Source organism: Mustela putorius, unplaced genomic scaffold, assembly GCF_011764305.1.
Source record: "Mustela putorius furo isolate JIRA1106 unplaced genomic scaffold, ASM1176430v1.1 tig00000151_pilon_pilon_pilon, whole genome shotgun sequence".
In the NCBI taxonomy this organism is placed as follows: Eukaryota; Metazoa; Chordata; class Mammalia; order Carnivora; family Mustelidae; genus Mustela; species Mustela putorius.
In genome coordinates this window covers 12,933,953-12,954,387 of record NW_025421296.1, presented here as the reverse complement: position 1 = coordinate 12,954,387, position 20,435 = coordinate 12,933,953, and the positions used below count along the sequence as shown (strand labels likewise).

The following is a 20,435-nucleotide window of genomic DNA, read 5'->3' as shown; positions in this document are numbered from 1 at the left end:
AAAGAGAACACAGACAACTAAGCAAAATTAGAAAAACAACACATGAACAGAATGACAATAAAGAAAGAGAAATAAACAGAACCAAACAGAAATCTTGGAGCTGAAGAATACAAGGACAAAACTAAAAAATGCAACAGAAATCTTGTACACACAGACTTACAAATCTGCTGTATCTGTGCCATTTGCTTCTGACATGCATCCGGAATAAAGTTCTATGTAAGACCAGTAATAGCTCTATACAGAAGAATGAAACTGAACCACTCTCTTACACCAAATACAAAAATAAACTCTAAATAGATGAAAGACCTCAGTGAGAGACAGAAATCCATCAAAATCTTAGATGACAACATAAGCAATAACCTCTTCAACACTGGCCACAGCAATTTCTTTCAAGACATGTCTCCAAAGGCAAGGGAAACAAAAGCGAAAGGGAAACAGTCAGCAAAACAAAGAAGCAACCCACGGAATGGGAAAAGATATTTGTAAATGACACTACAGATAAACGGCTGATACCCAAGATCTACAAAGAACTTCTCAAACTCAACACCCAAAAAAACAAATAATCAAATCAAAACATGGGCAAAAGACATGAATAGACACTTCTCCAAAGAAGACACAGAAATAGCTAGCAGACACGTGAAAAAGTGCTCATCATCACTAGCCATCAAGGAAATTCAAATCAAAATCACACTGAGATACCAACTTACACCAGTTAGAATGGCAAAAATCAACAAGGCAAGAAACAACAAATGTTGGGAGAAGATGTGGAGAGAGGGGAACCTACTTACACTGTTGGTGGGAATGCAAGTTGGTGCAGCCATTTTGGAAAACAGTGTGGAGGTTCCTCAAGAAGTTAAAAATAGAGCTTCCCTATGAACCAGCAATTGCACTACTAGGTATTTACCCCAAAGATATAGATGCAGTGATAAGATGGGCAACATGCACCACAGTGTTCATAGCAGCAATGTCCTCAACAGCCAAACTGTGGAAAGAGCTGAGATGCCCTTCAACAGATGAATAGATAAAGAAGATGTGGTCCATCTATACAACAGAGTATTACTCAGCCATCAAAAAGGATGAATACCCAAACCTTTGCATCAATATGGATGGGACTGGAGGAGATTATAATGAGTGAAATAAGTCAAGCAGAGAAAATCTATTATCATATGGTTTCACTTACTTGTGAAACATAAGGAATAGCATGGAAGACATTAGGAGGAAGAAGGAAAAAATGAAGCAGGGAAAACCAGAGGGGGAGACAAACCATGAGAGACTACGGTCTCCAAGAAACAGACTGAGGGTTTGGGAGGGGAGGAGGTGGGGAGCTAGGATAGCCTGGTGATAGGTATGAAGGAGGGCATGTATTGCATCAAGCACTGGGTGTTATACACAAACAATGAATCATGGAACACTTCATCAAAAACTAATGATTATACTGTACGGTGACTAACATAACATTAAAAAAAAAAAAAACAGTAACAAAGGCTTGCTGGGTCAGAATGAAAACATCCTGCAGTTCAAACACTGAGTGATTCAGTAGCTACACTCAAGAATTTTCTATTTTTCCTAAAATAGGTATCAATATCCTGAGTAGTTTCCCATATGACATTTGCCTAATGTTCTCTCATTTATCCTCCATAAAAGAGGCATTTTGCACTCCAACATATGGAGTTCAGAGATGTTCATGCTCATTATTCCCATCCAGAAAAAGTGCAAGAGAAACTCTTCACTCAAAATGGACATGAACAACCTCTTCTCATTTCTGAGAGCAAAGGGAGGCTGTCCCTTACTAACCTCAAGCCTACTTCTCCATATAGCAATGTCAATCCTGACAACTCAGCCCATGATCCATGTGATATCCCACAGCCCTGGCAAATTCTGCTCCAGATGAAACTGTCATAATTTTGGAAATGGACTTTACCAAGGTCCAATACAAAGCAGCCCGAGCAGCCAAATCAGATCTAGAAAAAAACAAGGTGAAGATCAAAAATAATATAGGTCAGAGACACTTGGAGCGAAAAGATAATTTTTTTGCATCTGGATCCAGTCACTGACGTAATGTTTTATAATGCTTAAATATTTATACACTATAAGGAGAAGAGGAAGTTATGAAGTAATTGTGGAACGTTAAAGTATGCAATTACTTCTGTGGCTCTGCCAATTCTTCCTCACATTCTAAGATGTTCTGGGCTTACTTGACACTGTTTTATAATAAATAAGATTAATACTATCATTTCTTCCTTATAGATAGTTTTGATGAATATAAAATATCCATATTAGTAATAGTAAAAGTAGCTGAGTACTTGCTGTGTATCTCCTGGGACAACTCGGATCACTGTATTGGGTTAACTCATTTAGTCCTTACATCAGCCTCATGAGAAAGGAATACGACTATCATCCATGGGAAAGGAATATGACTATCGTCCCAATTTACTCATTAGGAAACAAACTAGCAAGTGAAACAGCAACAATTCACACCAAGGCACTATGCATTTCTGCTTTTCCAAATAATAGAAAACACCCCTTTTCTACCTTAAATGTTTTCTCCCTTAATATAATATTGGTACCCTGATTTCTTATTTTTCCCAGAAAAAGCCCAACTTTTCATTGTTGAGGTATCTAAATGATTTTAAATTATGTGGCTACCATCACCACATCTGTAAAGTCTTATCTATCTCATCCCACATGGAATTCCTCTCTTCTCAATACTCTGAAATACATAATTTTATCACTATACATCTACTATAACTTTTCTTTACAGGTATTATATTTTCTTCAATATTGTGAATCTAAAAAGAGAATCTAAGATCCTCTCTCTCACTCTCTCTCTGCCCCTCCCCATCATGCACATGTATGCACTCTCTCTCTCTCTGAGAAGGAAGTAAATCTTTTTTTTTTTAAAGATTTTATTTATTTATTACACAGACAGAGATCACAAGTAGGCAGAGAGGCAGGCAGACGGAGGGGGAGAGAAGCAGGCTCCCTACTGAGCAGAGAGCCTGATGCGGGGCTCAAATCACAGGACCCTAAGATCATGACCTGAGCTGAAGGCAGAGGCTTAACCCACTGAGCCACCCAGGTGCCCCAGTAAGTAAGTAAATCTTTAAAAAATAGTAACAACAGGGGTGCTTGAGTGGCTCAGTCGGTTGGGCTCTTCCTTTGGCTCAGGTTGTGGTTGTGGTCTCCAGGTCCTGGGATTGGTATCAGGCTCCCTGCTCAGAGGGCTCCAGCAGGGAGCCTGCTTCTCCCTCTCCCTCTTTCCCTCCCCACTCAGCTTGTGCTTGATTTCTCTCTCTCAAATAAATAAAATCTTTTTTAAAAATTAAAATAATAATAATAATGTCTCATCATCTCTGTAACCAGCAAGACAGGAAACAACGTGTGTTGGAGAGGATGTGGAGAAAGGGGAACCCTCTTGCACTGTTGGTGGGAATGCAAGTTGGTGCAGCCAATTTGGAGAACAGTGTGGAGATTCCTTAAGAAATTTAAAATAGAGCTTCCCTATGACCCTGCAATTGCACTACTGGGTCTTTACCCCAAAGATACAGATGTAGTGAAAAGAAGGGCCACCTGCACCCCACTGTTTATAGCAGCAATGGCCATGGTCGCCAAACTGTGGAAAGAACCAAAACTGTGCCCTTCAACGGACGAATGGATAAGGAAGATGTGGTCCATATACACTACGGAGTATTATGCCTCCATCAGAAAGGATGAATACCCAACTTTTGTAGCAACCTGGATGGTACTGGAAGAGATTATGCTGAGTGAAATAAGTCAAGCAGAGAGAGTCAATTATCATATGGTTTCACTTATAACATGGAGGACATAGGGAGACAGAGAGGAGAAGGGAGTTGATGGAAATTGGAAGGGGAGACTATGAACTCTGAAAAACAATCTGAGGGTTTTAAAGGGGTGGGGGATGGGAGATAGGGGGAGCCAGGTGTTGGGTATTATGGAAGGCTCGTATTGCATGGAGCACTGGTGTGGTGCATAAACAATGAATTCTGTTATGCTGAAAAGAAATTTTTAAAAAATTAATTTAAAAAGTGAAAAAATTTTTTAAATGATAATAATAATGTCTCATCGTCTCTGTAACTACTAGTAGTAGTCGAAAAATAATGAGTACTAACAAAATGGCTACTAAATTAAAATCATAAAAACCAAAGAAAATCATGAATGTGAAATTTCTAATGTGATCTCTGCTAGCCACCACACAACAGTGTTATTTTAATTAGGTTTATGATAATTCCCCATATTAATTAAGCATCTTGATTTCACTTACTCCATCAGTTTCTCTGCTAAACTACTTTTCCCTTACCGTTTGCCTCGTGGATAATGCCGCACATATTCTCCAACATCATGAGCAGCAACAGCTAAGACTTGTGGATCATCCGACACCTCCAGAAGTTTTGTCAAAATTCTGAAATAAATTTAATCCAAAGAGAGACTGATTTCTAGTTGTTCTAGAGGGCACAACAGAGCACAGTGTATTTTCAGGTATCTCCTGAAAATAGACATTTACAAAAGGATTTTCTACAGCTTTTACTATTACACATAATATATTACGTATGAGTTAGCAGTTTTCAAATCTTTACACAATATTATATCAGGTTACTTTCAAATCCATAATGCATACCACACACAATCCCCAAAATATCAAAAAATCCCCAATATAACTTTCCTGTTCTCTCAAAAAAGACAACTAGAATGTGAGTTAGTATTATTTTAATATATAGTTACCAGTGAATCCTTGCCAATTATATTTTGAAGATTAATCATTTGTAAGCCTTTTGTTAGTATTAAGAAGTTGCTTTAAGTTGTGATCATGATGGAACATGAGCCCTCAGCATAGACATTCCCTGTGCCCCCTCTCCCGCCTTCTTTCTCACTCCAAGTCTCAGGAAGAACTTGAACCTGAACTTCACAAGTAAAACAATGCAAAACAGCAAGTGAATGTTTCTGAGAAGATGGGCACCCAAATTCATAATCCTGGTTCCCCTGCTGTCCTTTCTCCACAGCAACTGCACAGAGTGAAACCACTGCAGGACCCTGACAGTGTTTCTAAGAACAACAGCCAACCAGACACAGAGAAGGCTCCCTTCTGCTGGGAGCTGGAGCCTTGACCACATATTTCTACTTCCTCAAGGACCTTCAGGAAAAGGGCTCATCTCACTCAGGAGATGTTTCTGGGTGCATGTTTCCTCAGGAGTGAAGGGAAAGAGGGAAATGCACTACCCAGAATCCAATCCAGTGGGAGAGAGTCTTCAGCATGAGAGTGAGGGAGATCACTCAAGGAACAGATCATTCCTGTGTTATTGAAACTACTCAAGGGCACAGAAATGGAAAGAAAGCTCAACTCATTCCACAAACAGAACATACTGGGATAATCAATCAGAATCAGTAATTATTTTAACTGCCAGGCAGAAGACCAACATATTAAAAAAACTGTTTTCTAATATGCCAGCAACAGTCACTCCCTTAGACACAGATATATGAAAACCTTAAAGAACTAGCTAACTGAATCAGTACAATACTGAGAGAGTACCTTTTCAGTTCTCAGCTCAAATATCACCTCTTGCTTAAGAGTCTCTGATCCCAAGATAATACCCTCCCCTTCATCATTTTCTATCCCCATTTCTTGATTTATTTTTCTTCACAGGACTCATCAGCACTAGCCATGGTATTATTTAGTTTCCTGACTACCTGTTTAGTCTCGTTCTCTACAAAATACAATGTAAGCCTAATGACAATAAGAAATTAATTTTATTTGCCATTGTGTTTGCAACACCTAGAAAAGTACTGACCATACAACAGATGCTCAACACATACTTGCTGGAAAAAATGAATACACAATTTAAGTATAAAATGGTGATGCCGCCAACTGGGGAAACAATGTGACAGCTTCTAATGGAATTTAAAATGCACAGACCCTTTGATCCAGCAATTCTACTTCTAGGAAACTAACCTACAGAAATACCTTCACATTTCTACAAGGATAACTATGTACACTAGCTTAAAAATGACTAAGAGGGGCGCCTGGGTGGCTCAGTGGGTTAAAGCCTCTGCCCTCCGCTCAGGTCATGATCCCAGGGTCCTGGGATTGAGCCCCACATCGGCCTCTCTCCTTAGCCTGCCTCTCTGCCTACTTGTGATCTCTGTCTATCAAATAAATAAATAAATAATAAATAAAAATAAAATAAAAAGTGACTAAGAGAAAAGGTTAGGGGGTAGAGTCCACATACAAGAGTTAGGTTTTTCCCTCCATTTCTTCTTCCATGCTGGTGGCACCCGCTTTGTCCTCTATAAACCAAGTATGTCATGTACAAAGCAGTTTCACATTAACCATTTTATCAAAATCTCTACAACTTAGGATTATTGATTCTTCCTATTTTACAGAGTGGTAACACCAGAGGCTCAGTAGAATAAAGTGGCCCAATTAAAAAGAAAATAGATTTCAATTTTTAAAAATAATAAAACTAAGTCATTTTAACAGACCCCAAGCCATAATTAGTGAAAAACATAAGTCAAAGACTAACATATTTAGATGGAACATGTATAAATAACTCTATATAAAGATGCAGATACAGATATGTCTATGAATGAGAGAACACTGACTCTGGTTACCACTGGGGAAGACTATGAGAGAGAACAGCAGTGAAGAAATCTTTTTATTTTATTTCTGTATGCCTACAAGAATACTTAAATGACGTGGCCCAGGCTGTTCTATATAACTTAGAATTCAAAAATTCAGCACACATATTTTTTTTAAAGTTACTTAATTTTACTAAGATGCTCAAGAATTTACTATCCCTTAGAATTTCTAATTTTTTTAATTTAAATTCAATTATCCAACAGATAGTACATCATTAGTTTCAGATGTAGTGTTCAATAATTCATCAGTTGTACATAACACCCAGTGCTCATCAAATCACATGCCCTCCTTAATGCCCATCATGCAAGTACTCCATCCTCCCCAACCCTCCTTCCCTCTAGCAATCCTCAGTTTGTTTCCTATAGTTAAGAGTCTCTCATGGTTTTTCTCCCTCTCTGATGACTTCCCATTCAGTTTTCCCTCCCTCCCTGTGATCCTCTGGGCTGTTTCTTATATTCCACATATGAGTGAAACCATATGATAATTGGTTTTCTCTCACTGACTTGTTTTGCATAATACCCTCCAGTTCCCTCCATACTGATGTAAATGGTAAGTACTCATCCTTTCTGACGGTTGAGTAATATTCCATTGTATATATATATCACATCTTCTTTATCCATTCATCCATGGATGGGTATCACTTGGCATCAGGGAAATCAAATCAAAACCACAATGATATACCACCTCACTCAGTCAGAATGGCTAAAATTGTCAAGTCAGGAAACAACAATTGAGGACATGGAGAAAGGGGAACCCTCTTACACTGTTGGTAGGAATGCAAGCTGGTACAGCCACTCTGGAAAACAGTATGGCAGTTCTTCAAGAAGTTAAAAATGGAGCTACCCTATGATCTAGCAATTGCACTATACTTCTTCAATTATAAAATACAAACCTTATTTCTTAAGATCTGTATTAGGAAACATCTTATATCACAATGATATTTGCTCGTTCATTTGCATTAAAACAAAAACTTAAACACTTAAAATACTTAAGTAATAAGAATCTACTTTAATAGTTCAAAAACCTGTAAAAGTCTATGAAGCTTGTGTACTTCAGTTTCTGCAGCTCATTTATTTGGTAACGTCTCCTAAGAGTACAACTCAACACTTCTTTGCCTACCTTTTTCTATCATCATCTCAGCATGTCACATATCTAACTCTATAAACAAAAGGAAACACTAAAAAAAACCTGTCAATCAGGGAATTATTTCTTAGGAAGTACTTACATGCCTTTTATCTTCCAGACTAACTGAGATATCTGCATTTCCAAATAACAGAAGAGATAAAATGAAGATTTATTATATGCATACACGTTTCAACTTCGATGTAAACATATACCTCACAACAAGAACCCGTAAATGAGAAAATGAGACCCAGAGAAGTTCCACAGTCTGCCTACAGACACAAGAAATGTTGAAACAGATTTGAATCACTAACTGTTGACTCTAGTCCACACTAAACACAACTGCACCATGATGGCAGTTCACTCAACTCAAGCACATGTAAACCCACAAAGAAAAAGCAAGACATACAGTCAATCTCCCATACATTTACTTTACTGGGTCACAAATCAGGACTCAACCGATACCATACATTTACTTTAATTTCAAACTTGCTCTTTTTAAAAGGCCAACTTGCAAAGGATTCTAAAATTACATTTAATTCAACTGAAACATTTTAATAATTTCAAAAGGTCGAAGTACTTTGATGTTATTTTTATTATTTTGAATTTTTATTAAGGTATCATTTTAGGAAATAAGAAGATATCAACATAAGATTCCCTAAAAGTGTAACAGAGTATTTGTTCTGAGTACCTTAAACCATAAACTAGCAAATTATAGCTGAAATCCAAAGTTAGCAGCTTCCTGTTTTTGTACATAAAGTTTCATCAGAACACAATCACACGCATTAGTTTACATACTGTCCACAACTGCCTTAGCACTTCAGTACTGATGCTCAGTAGTTGTGACAGAGAACAAATGGCTCACAGAGACTCCACTGTTTACTTTCTGGGCCTTTACAGAAAAAGTTTGCCAATGCCTGCCTTATACAACCTGAACTATTCTTCATATAGCAGAGACCTTTGATACACAAAATATGGCCTGCAAACTCACAGCATTGGTATCAGCTTAGAAATGCTGAATTACAGAACAAATCCTGGATCTCCAGAGCTAGAATATGCATTTTAACAAGATCTCTATTAACATTTGAAAAATATAGTCTTAGACTCAAAAATATGGTGAAGTAACTAAAATCAAATCTAGAAAATATGGAAATGATTTAAATGGCTATCCTTTAGGACCATTTAGGCCACTGAATACATTCATCAACAATGAAAATATTTTTGTATTATTATCTGTAAACTGAGCATGCTTTCCATTTCTATATTCAAGTCATCAATGAAATTTTTCAAAAGAATAGGTCCAAAAAAAGAGATTCTGTGGTAAGCAAAGAAAGAGCTCCCTCCAACTCTTCTCTGAATACGGTTTTTTGTTTTTTTTTACATTCTTAAAATTTTTTTATTATGTTATGTTAGTCTCCACATGGTACATCATTAGTTTTTTTTATTTAATTTTTTTCAGTGTTCCATAATTCATTGTTTATGCACTACACCCAGTGCTCCATGCAATACGTGTCCTCCTTAATACCCACCACCTGGCTCACCCAACCCCATAACCCCTCCTCTCCAAAACCCTGAGTTTGTTGCTCAGAGTCCACAGTCTCTCATGGTCTGTCTTCCCCTCTGATTCCCCCAAATCACTCCTCCTCTCCATCTCCCCATGTCCTCCGTGTTATTCCTTATGCTACACAAGTTAAGTGAAACCATATGATAACTCTCTCCACAAGTAAGTGAAACTATATGATAATTGACTTATTTCACTCAGAATAATCTCTTCCAGTCCTGACCATGTTGATATAAAAGTTGGGTATTCATCCTTTCTAGTGGGTACGTAATATTCCATTATATATATCTTCTTTTTTTACTTAATTTACTTAATTTCTTCCATATCTTCCATATCTTCTTCCGTATCTTCTTTTTTTACTTAATTTCTTTTCAGTGTAACAGAATTCATTGTTTATGCACCACACCCAGTATGCAGTATGTGCCCTCTATAATATCCACCACCAGGCTCCCCCAACCTCCCACCCCTTGCCCCTTCAAAACCCTCAGATTGTTTTTCAGAGTCCATAGTCTCTCGTGGTTCATCTCTCCCTCCAATTTCCATCAACTCCCTTCTCCTCTCCATCTCCCCATGTCCTCCATGTTATTTGTTATGCTCCACAAATAAGTGAAACCATATGATAATTGACTCTCTCTGCTTGACTTATTTCACTCAGCATAATCTCTTCTAGTCCCGTCCATGTTGCTACAAAAGTTGGGTATTCGTCCCTTCTGATGGAGGCATAATACTCCATAGTGTATATGGACCACATCTTCCTTATCCATTCGTCCATTGAAGAGCATCTTGGTTCTTTCCACAGTTTGGTGACCATGGCCATTGCTGATATGAACATTGAGGTACAGATGGCCCTTCTTTTCACTACATCTGTATCTTTGGGGTAAAGACCCAGTAGTGCAATTGCAGGGTCATAGGGAACCTCTATTCTAAATTTCTTAAGGAATCTCCACACTGTTCCCAAATTGGCTGCACCAACTTGCATTCCCACCAACAGTGCAAGAGGGTTCCCCTTTCTCCACATCCTCTCCAACACACGTTGTTTCCTGTCTTGTTAATTTTGGCCAATCTAACTGGTGTAAGGTGGTATCTCAATGTGGTTCCAATTTGAATCTCCCTGATGGCTAGTGATGATGAACATTTTTTCATATGTCTGATAGCCTTTTGTATTTTTTCATTGGAAAAGTGTCTGTTCACTTTTTCTGCCCATTTTTTGACATGACTATCTGTCTTGTGTGTGTTTAGTTTGAGGAGTTCTTTATAGATCCTGGATATCAACCTTTTGTCTGTACTGTCATTTGAAAATATCTTCTCCCATTCCGTAGGCTGCCTCTTTGTTTTGTTGACTGTTTCCTTGGCTGTGCAGAAGCTTTTGATCTTGATGAAGTTCCAAAAGTTCATTTTCGCTTTTGTTTCCTTTGCCTTTGGAAACGTCTTGAAAGAAGTTGCTGTGGCTGATATCGAAGAGGTTACTGCCTATGTTCTCCTCTAGGATTCTGATGGATTCCTGTCTCATGTTGAGGTCTTTTATCCATTTCAAGTTTATCTTCGTGTATGGTGTAAGAGAATGGTCGAGTTTCATTCTTCTACATAGCTGTCCAATTTTCCTAGCACCATTTATTGAAGAGCCTCTCTTTTTTTCCACTCTATATTTTTTCCTGCTTTGTTGAAGATTATTTGACCATAGAGTCGAGGGTCCATATCTCGGCTCTCTACTCTGTTCCACCAGTCTATGTGTCTGCTTTTATGCCAGTACTATGGTGATCACAGTACCTGGTGATCACAGTTTTGTAGTAAAGCTTGGTATCAGGCAATATGATGCTGCCAGTTTTGTTTTTCTTTTTCAACATTTCCTTAGCGATTCAGGGTCTCTTCTGATTCCATACAAATTTTAGGATTATTTGCTCTAGCTCTTTGAAAAATACCGGCAGAATTTTGATCGGAATGGCATTAAAAGCATAGATTGGTCTAGGCAGTAGAAACATTTTAACAATGTTGATTCTCCAATCAAAGAGCATGGAATGGTCTTCCATCTTTTTGTGTCTTCTTCAATTTCTTTCATGAGTGTCCTTTCCTCTATAGTACAGATCCTTTACCTCTTTGGTTAGGTTTATTCCCAGGTATCTTACAGTTCTTAGTGCTATAGTAAACGGAGTCAATTCTCTAATTTCCCTTTCTGTATTTTCATTGTTAGTGTATAAGAAAGCCACTGATTTCTGTACATTGACTTTTGTATCCTGCCACGTTACTGAACTGCTAATGAGTTCTAGTAGTTTGGGGGTGGAGTCTTTTGGGTTTTCCATATAAAGAATCATGTCATCTGCAAAGAGAGAGAGTTTGACTTCTTCATTGCCAATTTGGATACCTTTTATTTCTCTTCATTGTCTGATTGCTGTTGCTAGGACTTCTAATACTATGTTGAACAAGAGTAAGAGTGGGCATCTTTGTCATGTTCCTGATCTCAATGGGAAGGCTGTGAGCTTTTTCCCATTGAGGATGATATTAGCTGTGGGTCATTCAAAGGTAGATTTTATGAAGTTCAGGAATGTTCCCTCTATCCCTATACTTGGAAGCGTTTTAATCAGAAACAGATGCTGGATTTTGTCAAATGCTTTTTCTACATCAATTGAGAGGACCATGTGGCTCTTCTCTCTTCTCTTATTGATTTGTTCTATCACATTGATTGATTTACGAATGTTGAACCATCCTTGCAACCCAGGGATGAATCCCATCTGGTCATGGTAGATAATCTTTTTAATGTGCTGTTGGATCCTATTTGCTAGGATGTATCTTGATATCTTTGTTAATGGACTCAACTTTCCTAAGATAAATAGGGATTAAAAACTGGTTTACCTATAGGGGTAGCATTGATTGGGGAAAGGGAATTACCTTGAAGATTATCTCTATATGAATATTTAAAAAAAAAAAATAATAAACTAAAATAAAGTAAAATTTAAAAAAAAATAAAAAGTAAAAAGCAAAAGAAAAACACAGGTGTCTGTATCAAAAAGTTCAGGTTAGGGGCGCCTGGGTGGCTCAGTGGGTTAAGCCTCTGCCTTGAGCTCAGGTCATGATCTTAGGGTCCTGGGATCGAGCCCCTCATCGAGCTCTCTGCTCGGCGGGGAGCCTGCTTCCCCCTCTCTCTCTGCCTGCCTCTCTGCCTACTTGTGATCTCTCCCTCTCTGTCAAATAAAAAAAAAAGTTCAGGTTAAAAGGTTATTATGGAATTTGATGTACTGGACATCTCACTGTGATGGTAAATAGGTTAAAAAGTTATATATATACATATATAAAATATATAAATTGTGGGAGTGAATTAAAAATAAAAGTTGTATCTATGAAGTAGTGGTGGTTGTCCTCATGTCTTTTTTTTTGGTTGGTTTTCTGGGGGAGAGGCCAGGGTTTTCAGGCAATGTCCCTCAGTTAAGGCCTCCTGCCCCCATCAAGGGGGTGGGCTCTGAGGAAACCGGTTTTTCAGGCTTTTGTTCTCTGGAGATTTTGTTTGTTTCTTTGTTCATTTGTTTTCTCTCCCCTTGGCAGCTTTTGATGGTTTTTGGAGGTATAGAGGAAAGAAACTGTATCCAGACCTCCCTCTCAGAGAGAAGCCTCAGTCTGTTCCCCTCTGGGTGCTCCAGAGCACAGAAATTCCCCCTCTGCCGCTGGCAGAGCACGTTCCCAGGCATGTTCCCAGTCACGGTCTACGGGGTCATAGAAACTCCTGCTTGTACCTAAAACCACCATAGCTTCAGCTGTCTGGGCAGCTCCAGATCACCAGAGAGATTCTAAGCAGCGACAGTACACTAAGATTTTCCCGCTGGCCCAGGCTGGGAGTGCTTAGACTCCCTGGTCCGAGAGAGCACTGGCTGGCCCCTGCAGGCACCTCTCTCAGGGAGGGGTGTGGGGTGCAACTCAGACTCTGGTAGCACAGCATGTGCGGAGAATGCAAAAGGCTGTGGTTCTGCCAGCTGTCACCTGCACACACCTCTCTGGGGAAGGGGTTGTGGGGCACAACTCAGACTCTGATAGCACAGCGTGCGTGGAAAGTGCAAAAGGCTGTGGTTCTGCCGGCTGGTGAGGCTCCCTGCCCATCACGCAAGCCGCCACCCAGATGCTCTCAGGAACCAAGACCTGGTTTCTTTGCCGCACTCTCTATGGCTCAGCGCCAGGGGTGGCTGTCCTAGGTCTGGGGATGTAAACCCCGGTCCCTAACCGTCCCAATTCCCACAATTTTCCCCCCACGATCCTTTGCTCTTTGAGTGCTTCCAACCAGATTCCAAGTTAATGCTGGTCTCCATGTACAGGGCACTCTCGTATTGGGGTATTACTTTCCAATGGGTCGCTTCTGGTAGCTCCCTCCCCTTTTGTTTTTCTTCGGATATCAGTACAATGTTCCCACTCCACTTTACCTGCCCCTGTAGAGATCCAGAAGTATATAATTTTAATATCAGGCTGATTTCATGAGTGATCAGAGTTCTTTGGTAGGTAATCAGCTCACTTTAGGGTACAGGTTGAAACAGTACCTCCTCCTACTTCCCCGCCATCTTATCCCCCCGCCCCAATACAGCTGTTAAGTCAACGATAGAGTCATTAATCAAGAGCCAAATCTCAATTACCACATTAACCACAGCTGAGATTCTGTCAGACACTCCAATGGGATCAAGGCAGCAACACAGCTTTGGAGTTCGAAGAAATGTGAGTTCTGACTCTGACATTTGATCAAAATGTAATCTTGGAAAGGAGGCGTATTCAAATCCAAAACAGAATTTATATTATTATTCTGACTGATCACTCCACAAATTTGTTCTTGTTCACTTTCACAATGTTTTTCCTCTGTTTTAAAAGCTTGTTTGCTCCCTCAGATTCTGCTTTTATTTTTAACATCTTAATTTTATTTTTTTCAGTGTTCCAAGAATCATTGTTTATGCACCACACCCAGTGCTCCATGCAATACATGCCCTCCTTAATACCCACCACCAGGCTCACCCATCCCCCACCCTCAACCCCTCCAAAACCCTCCGTTTGTTTCTCAGAGTCCACAGTCTCTCATGCTTCCCCTCCGATTTACCCCACTTCACTTTTCCTTTCCTTCTCCTAATGCCCTCCATGCTATGCTCCATAAGTAAGTGAAACCATATGATAATTTCCATCTGCATGGTTTCTTATATTTCAGAATATTTCCTTATTCAAAATACATACTTATTTCAACATTTTAACATGGAAAATTACAAAGTACTTTCTGTATACTATCAAACTAAAATTGATGGAGGAAAAATGAACTTACACTGTATACTTGCTAAGTTTGAAATTACCTGATAAAGAGGTCAAAGCCTCAGGTAAAAAGGTCAAAGCCACAGATAAAAAGAAGGCTAGTATTCACTGGGTTGGTTTTTGTTTTTGTTTTTTTTTAAATAACAGAATGAAGATTTCTTCTGTATCTATTTTATCAGCTAGTTTGAAGAGCGGCACTAGCATGCCCCTCCTTGCCAATCATCTCCATACAGACAACTTTTAAGAACAGAAGCTGAGGGGATGCTGGGTAGCTCAGTCAGTTAAGTGTCTGACTCCTGATTTCAGCTCAGGTCATGACCTCAGGTCAAGCCCCATATCAGGAGTCTGCTTGTCCCTCCTCTGCCCCCTCACCCCCTCCCAACTCACACAAATATACACGCTCATGCTCTCTTTCTTTAAAATAAATAAATTTTTAAAATCTTTAAAAGAAAAAAAGAATGGAAACTAAAAACAAACAATGACTTCAAATTTCTCTAAAACTAAAGTTTGACATGTCATTGTTTCTGGTTATTTAGTAAAACTACAGCGGCTCGTAAGAAGGTAAAGAGTAATATAAAGGAACCACAAAATTTAAAACCTAATGACAGAAAACAGAACATGCAAAAGGCTCTTTAAGTGTATCATAATAAAAATACATGTAATGCTTTAGTGATATTTTATAAACCAGCTCCCCTCCATTATATTCAAGTTCTCCAAAAACTAGATTTAAAAGGCATTATTCAAGCTCATTTTGCTACTTTTAAAAACTCAAAGGAGCACAACCATGCTGAAAAGATAATCCACTTCTCCCACCATCTATTCTCCATCTGTCGCCAACATCTATCAATCACTCACTCCGGTTTGCCAAATGTTGAAATAAGCATAATGTATCCTTTTTGGTAATACAGGGAAAATAAGTATAAACAACAAGGATAGGTCCGTGTAAGGTCTACATAAAACTGCCCACTGGACACTCATATATATTTCATCTTCTCCTTCTAGATATCTTATTAAAATGACAATAAAAGAATTTTTTTCTTTTTTTTCTTCAAGTTTTTATTTCAATTCCAGAGGAGAGTATGCCTATCTTGAAAGGCCCTAGGGGGGCCTTTTTGGCTCAGTTATTATGTGTCTTACTCTTGGTTTTGGCTCAGGGTCTTGAGGATCTCCATCTCAGGGTCTTGAGATGGAGCCCTGCATCAGGCTCCAAGCTCAGAGTGGAGTAGGCTTAAGATTCTTTCTCCCCTCTCTCCCTCCTCTCTGAGCATCCCCACCCTGCTCACAGGAACACTGTCTCTCTCTCTCTCTCTCTTTCAAATAAATAAATAAAATCTTTAAAAAAGGGTGTTTTTTTTTAAAGATTTTATTTATTTATTTGAGAGAGAAAGTGCCCCTGAGAGAAAGAATGAACAGGGGAGAGGAACAATCAGGCTCCCCGCTGAGCAGCATTCATGACCTGAGCTGAAGGCAGATGTTTAGCTGACTGAGCCACCCAGGTGCCACTAAAAAATTTTTTTAGATGCTTGAACAGTCGATTCTGGAAAAACATATATCCAAATGACCAATAAGAATATGACAATGTATCCAACCACATAAGGAAACAAGAAAATACAAATTAAAATCATGAAATGGCTAAACATTTTTAAAGACTAACAAAAACATGTTGGCAAGGATGTGGTACAACAGGTATTAACAGTGTAAACTGGAATTTAATGACTTACTTTAAGAGCTCATAATTCTTCTCATTTAACCTCACAGCATTTTCTCTCCAAAATTTCTCAGATTTGTGCACAGGACTCCACTCCAATCTTCCAGATTTAAGTTCTGAACTGTATTCATCAAATGAGCTAAAAAATTTTTTAAAGAATTCAAAGTTTAGGAGAATCTAAGAGTTACTCGAAACTTAAGCAAAATAAAACATTTTTACCATGTCAACTATACTAAAAAAAATCTTCACTGATGATTTAACTGCAAGGACTGACAAACCTTTGTACATTAACAAACTACCACTAAACAGTTTCAACAGCTTGAATAATCTTTAATAAATCATGTGAAATTTATTCAAGGTCCTAATGTCCAATACTCCTGTCAATTCGAATGCTCATCATGAGATATTAAAAGGAACACCTGCTTTCAAATCTTCATCCTAATAAATAAATGCATACCAGCAAAGTATCTGATAATCTAGCAGTTTCCACCATGCCACTTAAAATACTGCATCTGCCAGCCTACTAGATACATTAATATAAATTTATATAAAAGTATGTTACCTAAATATAAAATAAAATAACATTTTCTAATACCACAAATGTCATAAACCATACACCACACTATACAAATAAAAATACACATCTGAATATAATATTAAAAATTTGATTACATACACTGCAGAGGTAATTCACTAAATTAACACATTACAGATTAATTAAAAACAAAAAACCCTGTGCATATAGCAAACTGCAATGCAACTTAATTCAAAAATCATTCACTATGTATCAAGTAACTTAACTATTCAAAATTTTACAATATAAAAAATGTTTAATGTTGTTAGCCAGTGGACAGTGACAGGACAACCTTGAATATCCCTTCAAGTGAAAACTTAAAAAAGAATTAGCCATTTCAATACTGATTGGTAATTTGTAATAACCAGGATTTTACTGGTCAAGTTGAACAGAGTGTCTTGTTGAATAAAGTAATAATAAAGCCAGTCTGTGTAAGAAGTAAGTTAGTATCACTTAATATTAATATCCTAAACCTATAACAGGAAAACAGAGACAAAGCTCTTTTACCTGTCCCATCACCCTACTGGCATTAATGTAAATACCAGTATATTTCAAATTACCAAATTCAACATGAAAAATCAGTAAGTATTAATAATTGGCTAACACAGATTAAATAACTTAGAAAGCTAAGTATCACTAATATTTTTTTAAAAGAGATCTTAAATCATTATTACAGGAGAACTGATAATAAATTTTTAAATGAACTTACAAACATAATTTATAAAATTGCAAGTTTACTACTGGTGGGCTACTTTATTACAATCAATCTATTCATATTTAAAAGTATAGAGAGACAAAAAAATCATTCGCTTCTCTCCACAAAACTCCATTACAAATCACTGATGTGAGTGATACGCCCCTCTCCATAAAAGCATTTGGGCCTTGGGATTACAAACTGCATTGAATTATCTGGTAAATTTACATTTCTGGAACACATACTAGACTGAAGGCTAGACACTTGCTAGACACCTGAAAACTCACAACAAATCGTACAAGGTTAGAATTTTTAATTGCTATTTTACCAAAAGGAAAACTGACACTTTAAAAAGTCAAGAAGCTTGTGAAGACTACACAGGAAGAAAGTAGCCAAACCATTCAAACTTGGCTCAGCCTGGTTCCCAAACCCAAACCACCTACAAAGAAAGATCTACTTCTAGATAGTAATTCTCTTCTAAAGATGTATCAATAGTTTAAAAACAAAGAATACATAGGTTTAGGGGAAAGACCACTAATACATTATGAAATAAAAAGAACAAAGTCCAGAAGAATATACAGAAGCCCATTTGTATGTGTGTTTATCATGCTGGAGGGGCAGAGCTAGGATTTTTTGGAAGTAAACACAGGAAATGAGGCTGGGGACAACTATGTGGAGGAGACATGAAGTCCCTTCTGAACTACACAAGGATTCTTTTTTTTCTTATTGCATTGTACATCATTTGCATAATTTTTTTTTTAAGATTTTTTTTATTTATTTGTCAGAGAGAGTGAGCACAGGCAGACAGAATGGCAGGCAGAGGCAGAGGGAGAAGCAGGCTCCCCGCTGAGCAAGGAGCCCAATGTGGGACTCGACCCCAGGACACTGGGATCATGACCTGAGCCGAAGGCAGCTGCGTAACCAACTGAGCCACCCAGGCGTCCCCATTTGCATAATTTTTAATATAAAAAACAAATAGAGGCACCTAGGTGGCTCAGTTGTTTAGGCGTCCAACTCTTGATTTCCACTCAAGTCATGATCTCAGGGTCTTGAGATCAAGAATCACACTGGGCTCATGTTGGGAAAGGAGCCGTTCTTTCTCTCCCTTTCCATTTCCCCCTCCTACCCAACCACGCCCACACCTGCCCCCACCCCCTGCCGCCACAAACACACTGCGTGCCCTCTCGCTCTCTAAAAAATAAAAAATAAATGATACCAATAGGACTTACAAAAGCAGGAAAAAAAAAATACTCATTTCACTTATGGCCAAACCTCCTCCACAAATTAACAACCAGTACTGCTTAAAAAGATTCTAAACCGGGGGAGATTCTTTATGGGTTCTAGGGTGACATGAACATCCTGTGGGAGTACAACCAGTCAGATTTCAGATAAGAGAATGGTGGGAATTTCCCCAAAAGAGAAGAGATAATACATAGTTATAATTAACTGCTACCATAGTGATGAGCCAGTCTGTCATGAGTTTTTGTCCCTCATATCCCCCAATCCTTAACAGAAGACACAAGAGTTTTAGTGAACTCTTTCGAGTTTATGGTTAGTAACAAATTTAGACTTTCTTAAAATACTAGGAAAGTCCAACAAGGCCGTATATATCCAGCCTGTAAGAATTTTTAAAAATTACATACCTAAGATCTTGGACACTCTCACCAAGTTTTTCCAAAAGAAATTTTATATCTTCACTGATATCTTCATCATCATACTTCTGCTGTTCCAAGTTCTCCAACTGTTTCAGAACTTTGCACTGAATCATAGCCAGAGCATATTCTTGGCGAGTTTCTCTTTCAGTCGATTTTTCCAAAAAGTTCTGAGTTAGACAAAGACATGAAAAACTGTGTAATTTCTTACATGTGATAGTCTTAGGTCTCTGAACTTTCTCTTGTACCTTCTCTCCTCCTCTATTCTTAAGTTAACTATCACCTTTATGCAATGACTGTATCACAGATCCTTATTTCTTTGCTGTACACTTGTCCCATAACAGAATCGAACTTCTGATTCCTTGCTTACTTCCCGGCTTAACTAAAAGTTTTAAATTACTGACCCAGACAAGTCTCAAAACACTGAATATGTTTACAATTAAATCCATCAAAGCCTTGCTCACAGTCCGTTCCTGAGCTTCTGAAAGTTCCCAGTGAACTCTCCATTTGTTCATTAGCCACCTAGAGTACTCAGGATACTAAGAGTTTCTTCAGGTATCTCTATTAGAGGTTCTCAGTCAGTCTCCTTTTTTCCCTTCCAATCAACGTCAAAGGGAAAAAGGGCAGTAATTTAAAACAAAAACAAAAACAAAAAACTCTCTTGCTTGAACAATTATGAGAAGAGTTTTGTGACATCCTGGAAAATCCCCTAGTTTTCTTCTGTGATTTTCCTATTTATTAAGTACTTACAAAAAGAGCAAAAGAATCCTGAATACACTTGACCCAAAAACAACATGGGTTTGTCCTGTGCAGGCCCACTTACATGAGGATGTTTTCAAAATAATTCCAGTATAGTATTGGAAATGTATTTTCTCTTCCTCATGATTTTCTTAACACTTTCTTCTTTCTAGTTTACTTTATTGTAAGAATACAGTAATATAATACATATAATATACAAAATATGTATACTTGGCCATTTATTTGATCAGTAAGGCTTCCAGTCAATAGTATGCTATTCATTATTAAATTCTGGGGAAGTCTAAAGTTATACATGGATTTTTTTAACACCACAGGGGGTCAGCACTCTTACTTCTACATTGTATAACTATATTTATACAAATAAACTGTTAATTAAATTGACCAGTATTTCTAAGCGAAGACCATGCTCAGGCTTAGGGACAAAAACAAGCTCTGAAGAAAGCTACTTTCA

General features: G+C 38.1%; 1 protein-coding gene across 3 annotated transcripts in view; it reads right to left on the bottom strand.

The window, feature by feature from the left end:
* Positions 1 to 20,435, bottom strand: part of ATP6V1H (ATPase H+ transporting V1 subunit H) — a 146,796-nt gene that overhangs the window by 63,549 nt on the left and 62,812 nt on the right. For all 3 annotated transcript variants that reach the window (XM_004768821.3, XM_004768823.3, XM_004768822.3), the window contains 3 exons: positions 19,217 to 19,395; positions 16,319 to 16,444; positions 4,319 to 4,420 (listed from right to left, as the gene is read on the bottom strand). In XM_004768821.3, the coding sequence (XP_004768878.1) occupies positions 4,319 to 4,420; positions 16,319 to 16,444; positions 19,217 to 19,395 (407 nt within the window). The remainder of the gene's footprint in view (positions 1 to 4,318; positions 4,421 to 16,318; positions 16,445 to 19,216; positions 19,396 to 20,435) is intronic.